This window comes from Oncorhynchus mykiss, chromosome 32, assembly GCF_013265735.2.
Source record: "Oncorhynchus mykiss isolate Arlee chromosome 32, USDA_OmykA_1.1, whole genome shotgun sequence".
Lineage (NCBI taxonomy): Eukaryota > Metazoa > Chordata > Actinopteri > Salmoniformes > Salmonidae > Oncorhynchus > Oncorhynchus mykiss.
This window is the reverse complement of record NC_050572.1, coordinates 24,371,795-24,382,700: the sequence shown is the minus strand read 5'-3', so window position 1 is coordinate 24,382,700 and position 10,906 is coordinate 24,371,795. Positions and strand designations below refer to the sequence as shown.

At 40.7% G+C, this 10,906-nt stretch overlaps 1 protein-coding gene across 2 annotated transcripts; it reads left to right on the top strand.

The window, feature by feature from the left end:
* The first annotated feature begins 509 nt into the window (after window positions 1-509).
* LOC110488149 (leucine-rich repeat-containing protein 3B) lies at window positions 510-8,497 on the top strand. Of its 2 annotated transcripts, none has more exons than XM_021560193.2 (2): window positions 510-798; window positions 6,611-8,497. In XM_021560193.2, exon 2 carries the CDS (start codon window positions 6,800-6,802, stop codon window positions 7,619-7,621), a length of 822 nt encoding a protein of 273 aa, XP_021415868.1. In that variant the 5' UTR covers window positions 510-798; window positions 6,611-6,799; the 3' UTR covers window positions 7,622-8,497. The 2 variants fall into 2 exon arrangements, with proteins under 2 accessions (XP_021415868.1, XP_021415886.1); XM_021560211.2 differs by having other exon boundaries at window positions 511-735.
* The last annotated feature ends 2,409 nt before the right edge of the window (window positions 8,498-10,906 follow it).

Sequence of the window (10,906 nt, the reverse complement as noted above, 5' to 3'; positions counted from 1 at the left end):
ATGGAATTTACTGTGTAGGCCACATGGCAAATGTGGGCTCCTGATTACATTATGTAGGCTACCTGTAGGAAACTTGTGTGAGCAGACACATAGTAACAGAAACGTATTTAGTATAGGGTATTTTCAAATGTGGACCAATGTGATCGGCTACAATTCAAGTATGCAACACTGAAAGAGCAATATTTTGACAATTATTTCTACCATGGACTCATTGAAGTGTTATGCAGATTGAGGGTGGTGACTGACTGAGGCTACAAATCAAATTGGATTCCTCACATGCTTTGTAAACAACAGGTGTAGACTAACAGTGAAATGCACCTACAATTTGTCTTAACTTAACAACTCTCCATTTAGTTTTACGAGAATACAATACAACGAAAATGTCTGATGATGTATTACAAGTGGATTGAATTAGTCAGAAGAACCCAACAGACAGTATGGCATTCTGTCTGACTGCCGCGTGCATTCCATTCATCCCCGCGCGCGCTCCGGGTAAATACCGTCGCGGCCAATTCTCGTCTAGCAAACCCCTCCCTTACCAGCTCGAGCCCAGTCACATTCCTTTCATGTTCAATACTGAGCAGCAACAAGCAATTGCAACAATGTGATTTTCAACTTCGGATATTCGAACATCTTTGCCGAGGATAGGCAAAAATTACAGAAGGAAGATTGGGTTGGAACGATCCGTATGGAATTGTCAACGTATGGAATTGAGAGGGGTTGTTTTTATTGCAGGTGAGAATGGAAACATATGTCGCCTGTTGCTCCGCAGTTCCGTTTCACGCGCAGCACACACACGTATGTATGGAATAATTTTCATGCTGGCTTTCCACCTTTATTTATCTTGTCTGATGGTTGTTCTTAGTCAGTTTTGGAAACAAACAGGAAAAATAGATGAGTTGTGGTAGTCATATATCCGTTTTTGGGATGATTTCAATATCCACCATGTTTTAAATTAATATTATTATTAAACGTTGTCATGTGACGATTCAATGTGTTGCTTCACAGCCTCATTCATCTCTTCTGATCACTCAAATATAGTTTATTGTTGGACTGTCGAATATACTGTTATTTTTCTGTTATAATAATGTTATGATAGGATGCCTGCAATAATATTGCTGTTATGTCCTTGATAAATACTTGGACATAGCATAGTTCAATGGGTGTCATCTTTACATCCATGCCGCAATGACATAGTTTAATCATGGCAGTGAGTTGTTCCCATGTAGAAAACAACAGCTGCGCTGGTCAGAAAGGGAAGCCGGGAACCCTGTAGTAGGTTACGTCGCATTTGGCCGTGGAGCTCGAGGGCAGGGTTAACCGTTCACGGTTGAGCCCAGGAGTGCGCTATAGGAAGGAATTCGCCTTGGTGACGAGCAGGCTCACACAGCAGGGTGTCCTTTTCTTTAGTGTTCATATGAAAATTGTTTAGCAGATACACACTCATTATATCATATAAAAACTCATACTATATAATAACATCTTGTAATATCAGAATGATAATATATAACCGATAAACAAAAGGCATACATTTAGACCTATAGGCCTACCTAAAAAAAGTGTACAAATCTGTATAGGCTTGGCTACTCATAAATCAGATTCTTTACCATGGGGCATGGTTTATTTGTTTGGGAAATGCCATGCCATTTATAACACTTGCAGACTATTGTCTTTGAGGAATAGCTTGGCTATTATTTGCTCAGGTCCATTTCTATGGTAATTCGAAACCCCTCAATGCATCAAGACTATTTGCATAAATGGTTCACCCTTAAAAATAATGTTAATTGGATTAACACAAACTGTATCAAGTGATGTGGGGCTGTATGCTTCAAGAAAACATAGTAGGCTAGTCCACTGTAGATCTAAGTCTATGTCCCAAATTGCTCCCTATTCCCTATGTAGTGCACTACGGCTCTGGTCAAAAGCAGTGCACTATGTATGTAATAAGGTGTCATTTGGGATGCAACCCACATCTTTGTTGAATTTCATAAATATGGCCTTGACAGGAACATGTAACTTAAGTAAGAGAATGGCCATATCCTATGATAAATGATCAAAATAGTGTCATGGTTGTGTCACAAAAAATTCAACTCTTGTCTAATCACTCTGCCTCTTAATACCATGATGGTGTACATCAAGTTGCTCTTATACCTGTGTGGTAACACTACAGTAACACCATTGATGTTACATAGTATTCTAGTAATTGTTTTGTAAATGCATAGTAATGGTACAATTGACATGATTTATTCTCTGACTTTATGGTGGGGTCATATCAAAGAGCTATTTCATTGAACTCTTGACCATTCATTCATCTTCAGGCTAATGCTTCCAGGCTGACAGTGTTTTGCAATGGGTGGCGTCAATATTACTTAACCTAAAAGAGTTATAGCTGTATTTATTTTTCTTTATTTCATGATCCTTACTGCCATGTTGAGATTTGTCATAAGAACTAGCTTTACCTGTAAGCTTTGGTTGACACCAGTGGAAGTCACAGCTAAGCTCTTACAAGGAGAGAAAAAACATGGGGGAGAAAATTATTGAGCAACCACTACATAGCCTAAGTGCTATTTACAAAGCCCATGCATGATTGTAGTTGATTGGGAGCCCATCCCACTTCTAGAGTGCCTGCTAAATTGTGATTGCAGACCAATTTAGTTGCATTTGAAAATCAGATTTTTGTAAAGGATGGCTCTTTTTACAGTAATGTTAAAGGCTGTATTATTCTCTATCCCCAATCCACTCTCTGGCATCTACCCCTTAAAATCATATGATGACAGATATTTACTTCACAAAAATCCAAGTTAACATTGATGAGATGATACAGATGTAGGATTTTAATTTGATCACTGTTGTTGCTGAGAATTTTCCTGCACAGTAGGAAATGCATACTTGTAGTGTATAAAACTTGTATAAACTTGTAGGTTTAAAAAGGGTTATAAAGTTTGTAATTTTGACTTTAAACTGTCAGACTTGATTTACACTAACGAAAAATGTATTATCCCCTACAAGAAATGTCAATTATTATCCATATAATAATTCACATTTTATGTTGCTGCGGGATTATTTTCTTGCTGTAGCAAGCTGGCTCAAATTAAGATAATACATCTGTAATTTGTCAGAGTTTCAAAATTGTCTAAACCATACTGCTAAACAATATGGTCATATAAAGACTGCAGGTAGAAAGTAAGGACTTTATTCAAGGTATGAATGTTTTAATGGTTCCACTGAATCTTAATGACAGGGAAATCATGTCCTTCTTGATTTGTGAAAAGAAAATTGAAGTGGTGGCAAAAATAGAAATTGTTGCAGCCTCGCAGCTGAGGCTGTATGCTAGTTGTTAGTGGACTGTGGACACACAACATTTACATATCAATTAACGTTTGGCCAATTATAGATTTCAAAGGCGCCCATTTCAACCTGTATGTGAAAAACCTTTTGACACTGCAGTGTGACCAGAGACGGAAGAGGGCCAGCAGCTGAATTCAGTCAGGTCATTACTGTGAAATATCTGTTGGGTATGATGGTATGACTTCAGTCAGTTAGTCATTGGACTTGAAAGGCCTCAAAGCTCACACACTCCCAGTGACACATAGCCTACATTCTCCCCTCCAAGGGCCTCTGAAGATGATGCATTCAAAATCCCTCGTCACCGCGGATACCAACTGTCACTTGTGTTGCTTTGCCATTTTTCTACTTGCGGATGGTGGATGACATGCCTGCATGCAATTCAACGTTTTGGCAGTTGGCGTTTGAACCTAGACAGACTTGAGGGAGGCTGGGCCTCAGACAACACAGATGCTTCCCTCCCTGAAATTGATAAATAAACATAAATTCTATTCTATTCTATTTTTGTCTCTCTGTCATATCTTTGAGCTGTGCCTGGTGCTCCCAGGGGAGACTGGGCCTCAGACAGTCAACTAAGATTCTTCCCTTTCTAAATCTCTCTCATCCTCATAGGATCTAGTGAACAACACAAGCTGTACGGAGATAGGGCCACTCCCACACACTAGGTTATTATTATCTAAATAGTTTTTAGTATCTATTCTTTCCCCCAGATATGTGGAGATGCCCATATCCATTAACAATCACTGTATTCTAGAGCGTTCTACAATTCCTCCAATCAAGCTGCTGGGCAGTATAGTAAAGTTGTGTATAATCAGAATTGATCGTATGTCTAAGTGGATACACGTTTCAGGATCTTATCCTGTTTGAACTCGGTAATGAATGTGTTTTATCAGTACCTCAGGGAGATCTGGACAGACAAATGTTAGTATGTGTTTATATACATGCTAGGTAGGGTCTCGATATGGGGTAAGTCATACGACAGAAAATAAATGCATAGTATTTTTATAGTTGAATAGGGCTGTATTGTACAGTTAACTTACAGACTACAGGATAGATAGGCTCTCAATATGGGGAAAATACAGCTATGGCTGAATAAAGGTGCATAGCATTTTTATGATTGAATAGAGCTGCATTGTACACTTGGGTTAATGTTGAGTTCCTGCACTGTAAGTGAATTCCACACATTCACCCTGTGCTGTGTCTTCCCCATGTAATGTTCTGCAGACAAGGATCTGTTTTGAGAAGGTGACAATACACAGTGTGACAGAGGGAGAATGAGGGGGGCATGATATAACCAGCCTGCTGCACTCCACTGTACTTAGCACTTATCACACAATGGCTGAGTCCCTATCACACAATGTGTGAGTCCCTATCACACAATAGTGAGTCCCAAATGGCACCCTATTCCCTATGGGACCTGGTAAAAAAGTAGTGCACACATAGAGAATAGGGTGCCATTTGGAATTGTGGCAATGTGTTGTTGTTATCCACAGTACGCAAGCTTACAATAGAGCAGGTATATGTTTTTTTTTACTAACAATACCGATCATGTCATGATTGGGAACGTAAGTAAACATTGATTCCATTGTCCGCTCTAACTTCACATTACTGTGCACTTACCGTATTCTTACTCTTACACAGATAATAAAATGTACATGTCACAACAGGCAATGTATATGTTTGACAGATCGTCATTGTGATTTTGAATCTGTTCTTAAAACTCTTTCCTGCAGTCAAATGACTAAATTGCCCTGCTAGTGGCCTCATGGGTGGAATGTTCATATTTTTCAGAATTTCAGAATTATTAAAAAATTGTATATATATATATATATTCAACGGCGAAAATCCGGTGTTTCTATGTCAAACGGTTTTGTTATATTTAAGTATTCTGTGATGTATATAACGTGTAATATTGGGATGCATACTCAAAATTGACCATATTTCAACTCTATATCTGTTATTATGCAGGTGCCTTCTTTTTTTAATCCCATAACCACGTGTGTGAGGTATATACTTTGGTTTCAAATTAGATTTGTTTAAGACTACCAAGAAACACTCTGTGTGACCCTGATTCAGCACACTGCAGTAAGAGGTTAATTGACTAAATACACAACATAGTTGTAGCCTAGTGGTTAGAGTCTAGTGGGTCGAGTGGTTAGAGTCTAGTGGGTCTAGTGGTTAGAGTCTAGTTGTTAGAGTCTAGTGGGTCTAGTGGTTAGAGTCTAGTGGTTAGAGCCTAGTGGTTAGAGTCTAGTGGTTAGAGTCTAGTGGTTAGAGTCTAGTGGGTCTAGTGGTTAGGGTCTAGTGGTTAGGGTCTAGTGGTTAGAGTCTAGTGGTTAGAGTCTAGTGGGTCTAGTGGTTAGAGTCTAGTGGTTAGAGTCTAGTGGTTAGAGTCTAGTGGTTAGAGCGTTGGGCCAGTAACTAAAAGGTTGCTAGATCAAATCCCCGTTCTGACAAGGTAAAAATCTGTCATTCTGCCCCCGAACATGGCAGTTAACCCACTGTTCCTAGGCTCTCATTGTAAATAAGAATTTGCTCTTAACTAGCTTGCATGGTTAAATAAAAAATTGTTTGTAGCTGGCTAGTGTTTGATTCACAGGTCTATCCTTATTGCCACATCTCAGTAAAGAATGTGTTCTTTTAAGGACAGTAATTCTTCTAACCTAGCTTAATCAATCAAATGTATTTATAAAGTCCTTTTTACATCAGCAGTTGTCACAAAGTGCTTATACAGAAACAGAGCCTAAAATCCCAGAGAGCAAGAAATGCAGATGTAGAAGCACGGTGGCTACTGTAGGAATTCCTCCCTAGAAAGGCAGGAACCTAGGAAGAAATCTAGAGAGTTACCAGGCTCTGAGGGGTGGCCAGTCCTCTTCAGAGCCTGGGTGGAGATTATAAGATTATCTTCTGGCCAATAAATTGCCATTAAGGCCAGATTGTTCTTCAATATGTTCAAACATTTATAGATGACCAAAAGGGTCAAATAATAGTCACAGTGGTTATTGAGGGTGCAACAGGTCAGCACGTCATAAATAGAACAAGTAGTGCAATATTGTTTCTATCAATAACAGTGAAATTATGATGATGTGTATACAACAGAGTAAATCAATGGTTATTTTCATTTAAACACCGTGTTGCTCCTGTTTTGTCTTTTTGACTACAGCAAAAACCAAAAGGTCCACACTAAAAAAGTTGTTCAAAATACGTATAGTCCTTCATTAAGCAGTTTTATATTTTTTAATGCTTCTATCTGTTTTTATTTCAGCATGAGTTCAACTGGTGGCAGGTCCTGCTAAACCTGAACAGACCGTGAGTGTGTTGGTGGAGGCTCATCAGTCTCCAGTATGGAGTGTTTGGTATGAGCCGTGGCCGGTCTGTTGGTCCTTGGGCCGGTCCAGTGGTGAGGTGTCCCTGTCCCTTGGCGGGATGCTGAGGGCTGGTGGTCCCCACCAGTATGACTCCCCTGGACCTGTGGCTGTCCCGCTCCATCCCCATGTGCCTGCTCCTCCAGAGCCTGGTCCTCATGGCCCTGTGCTTCCCCTCCGCCTCCATGTGTCCCAAGGGCTGCGTCTGCCAGCGGGCCCGACCCGACCCGGGCCTCCACCTCGGCCCGGGGCCCCTGGGGCTCTTCCTTGGCCTCAATGTCACCTGTACCGGGTCCCGGCTCAAAGAGATCCCCCCGGACCTGCCTCCAGACACCGCCGTGCTCCGCCTCGACCACAACCAGATCATGGCCGTCCCCGACCATGCCTTCCGGGGCCTGAGGCTGCTGCGGGAGCTCAACCTGTCCCACAACGCTGTGGAGACGCTGGAGGAGGGTGCCTTCAGTGGCGTGGAGGCCACACTGCAGGTCCTCGACCTCTCACACAACCGCATCACTAGTGTGCACAAGGATGCATTCGCCCGGCTCAAAGCGCGGGTCCTGGTGGATGACAACCCCTGGCACTGTGACTGCACCCTGCAGCAGGCACTGGGCGGCATGGCCCACAACCACGAGGCGGCTGCACGCGTCCTCTGCCGGAGCTCCGAGCTCCAGGAGCAGGAGGGACGCCATTTCCTGGCGGTGGACACAGACCTGTGTAACCTGGCCAAGAGGACCACGGACTACGCAATGCTGGTGACGATGTTCGGCTGGTTCGCCATGGTCATCTCCTACGTGGTGTATTACGTACGGCAGAACCAGGAGGATGCCCGGCGACACTTGGAGTACCTTAAGTCGCTGCCCAGCAAGCCTGTGAAGCCCAACGAGGTGGAGGACATCAGTACTGTGGTGTAACAGGACATCATCACTACTAGACACTATAGGACATCAGTACTCCAGTGTGACATCCCTGTAGTGAGAACTGACATCACTATAGTGAGAACTGACTGTATACAATATAATTAGATTGCCTAATTAGTTCTAGAATTAGAATGACTAATTGATTCTAATTCTATGCATGAACAGCAGAAGTTCAGAACTAAACCCGGAGATATAGGACCCATATTTCAAGATGGATGTAACGTCTTCTGTTGTGAAAATGTTTTTTTGATGTACTCAAAAGAAATCATGATAGATTAAACCTGGATCCTTGCATTTGAAGCTTCACACCCAATATGTGTTAATTACAAAGGTAAACACTGAGAAAGCCCAATTTTTAAAGAGGAGAAATGCTTAAACGTTAGTGTTTGTCTGTAGACGTCAATCTAAAGACAAGCATTTTGGAATGCACAGTGTACATGTGCATAGACAACAGCAGTTAGTTCAGATCACATTAACAGAAGGGTAAAGTCTATGGGGGTACCACAGATGGCTTCTTTGAGATCTGTTCTGAGATTGTTTTGAAAATCTGAATCTCAGGTTTAAATTTTGATAGGTTGATAAGTATTTTTTTAGAGCAAAATCTGGAGAAATGGTTTTTGGACAACATTTTTGTAAGGTAATGATAACAGGCCTTTGATCTAGAGGGTGTTCTGTGCTTGTGCATCCAACTGCATACTTTGTTTAATTTAATTTGAATAAATAATAGGCCCCAAACATCAATCATGAAACTTACCTTTACTTTCCAAATGTGAAATAATTAGAATCAATGATTTGTTAAAATGATCATGACATCACCAATGTTGAAAAACGACTGATGTGCTGTAAAAATACTAAACATTTCTTCCTTAATTTTGTCAAGTCCCTGTACTATATGTTCTTGTTGTCTTGAAATGACAAAGTTGATTCATTGCATCTTAGTAGATTTGTGATGGTCAGATAACGTAGCACAATGGTTTGGGGTAGATATTGAATCAAATGACTCCCAAAAGAGTCGGTAGATTCAAGTGATTCGTATGTGTGTCATGTGATTTACCAGTACCCTAGTAGTGTCAAAGTTCTCAAGTCCTGAGAACCAACAAGCGTTTTGTGTTACATGTTAACACAACACATACACAACAACACCGAAAAACAATACTGTGCATTTGGCTTTTCCACAAAACTCATTTGCTAAGCTTTCTAATGACTCAGTCTATGCTTCCTGAAATAGAATACATATTCATATTCATAGAAATGTGTTTCACACATAGATTCCTTTCTCAACCAAAGTGGAGAAATACTCAGTGTCCCAAATGGGACCCTATTTCCTACATATAGCCCTATGGACCCTGGTGGAAAGTAATGCACTATGTAGAGAATAGGGTACAATTTGGGACACACCCACAGCGTCACAAACCTGTCGATGGGAAGACTGTAATCATTTCCACACAAACATCCCCTTTCTGTTCAGCCCCCATGCTGCGTTCAGAATGCAGATAGATGCATGCATCATTTACCTTGCCTTTAATAACACTTTGTGTAGAGTTCTATCCCCAGCAATGTGAGAAGAGAAAATTACAGCTGTCATTCGTTTAAATGGCTTTCACTTGCATCACAGTGACATGGGTTCACTAAAACATCCCATAGAGAAAAAGATGGAGAGAGAGGGGAGGGGAGGGCAGGGCAGGGCAGAGAGGGATAGAAAGTGAGAGAGAGAAGGAGAGAGGCTAGGTAAGTGGGTGAAGGAGCAATATGGGCAGGAGAGTGAGAGAATGAAAAAAGTAAAAGCTTCTATCCATATTCAATGTGGTTAAAAAATGATGTATTATGTACAAGGAATGTTTACACAGTTTAGATTTTCCCCCCAGTGCTGCAAGGTGGCCAGTTCATTTGGAAGGATTTGATGATATGATGAGCACAGGTTGTTACAACAGAGAGTAGTTACAACAGGTTGTAGTTACAACAGGTTGATACAACAGGTAGTAGTTACAACAGAGTTACAATAGGTAGTAGTTACAACAGGTTGTTACAACAGGTTGTTACAACAGGTTGTTACAACAGGTAGTAGTTACAACAGGTTGTAGTTACAACATGTAGTAGTTACAATAGGTAGTAGTTACAACAGGTTGTTACAACAAGTTGTAGTTACAACAAGTCGTTACAACAGGTAGTAGTTACAACAGGTTGTTACAACAGGTAGTACTTACAACAGGTTGTTACAACAGGTTGTAGTTACAACAGGTTGTAATTACAACAGGTTGTAGTTACAACAGGTAGTAGTTACAACAAGTCGTTACAACAGGTAATTGTTACAACAGGTAGTAGTTACAACAGGTTGTTACAACAGGTTGTAGTTACAATAGGTAGTAGTTACAACAGGTTGTTACAACAGGTTGTTACAACAGGTTGTTACAACAGGTAGTAGTTACAACAGGTTGTTACAACAGGTTGTAGTTACACCAGGTTGTAGTTACAACAGGTTGTTACAACAGGTAGTAGTTACAATAGGTAGTAGTTACAACAGGTTGTTACAACAGGTTGTTAGAACAGGTAGTAGTTACAACAAGTCGTTACAACAGGTAATTGTTACAACAGGTAGTAGTTACAACAGGTTGTAGTTACAGCAGGTTGTAGTTACAACAAGTCGTTACAACAGGTAGTAGTTACAACAGGTTGTAGTTACAGCAGGTTGTAGTTACAACGGGTTGTAGTTACAACAAGTCGTTACAACAGGTAGTAGTTACAACAGGTTGTTACAACAGGTTGTAGTTACAGCAGGTTGTAGTTACAACAGGTTGTTACAACAGGTAGTAGTTACAATAGGTAGTAGTTACAACAGGTTGTTACAACAGGTTGTTACAACAGGTTGTTACAACAGGTAGTAGTTACAACAGGTTGTATTTACAACATGTAGTAGTTACAATAGGTAGTAGTTACAACAGGTTGTTACAACAGGTTGTAGTTACAACAAGTCGTTACAACAGGTAGTAGTTACAACAGGTTGTTACAACAGGTAGTACTTACAACAGGTTGTTACAAGAGGTTGTAGTTACAGCAGGTTGTTACAACAGGTTGTAGTTACAACAGGTTGTAGTTACAACAAGTCATTACAACAGGTAGTAGTTACAACAGGTTGTTACAATAGGTTGTAGTCACAACAGGTTGCTACAACAGGTTGTAGTTACAACAGGTTGTAGTTACAACAAGTCATTACAACAGGTAGTAGTTACAACAGGTTGTTACAATAGGTAGTAGTTGCAACAGGTTGTTACAACAGGTAGT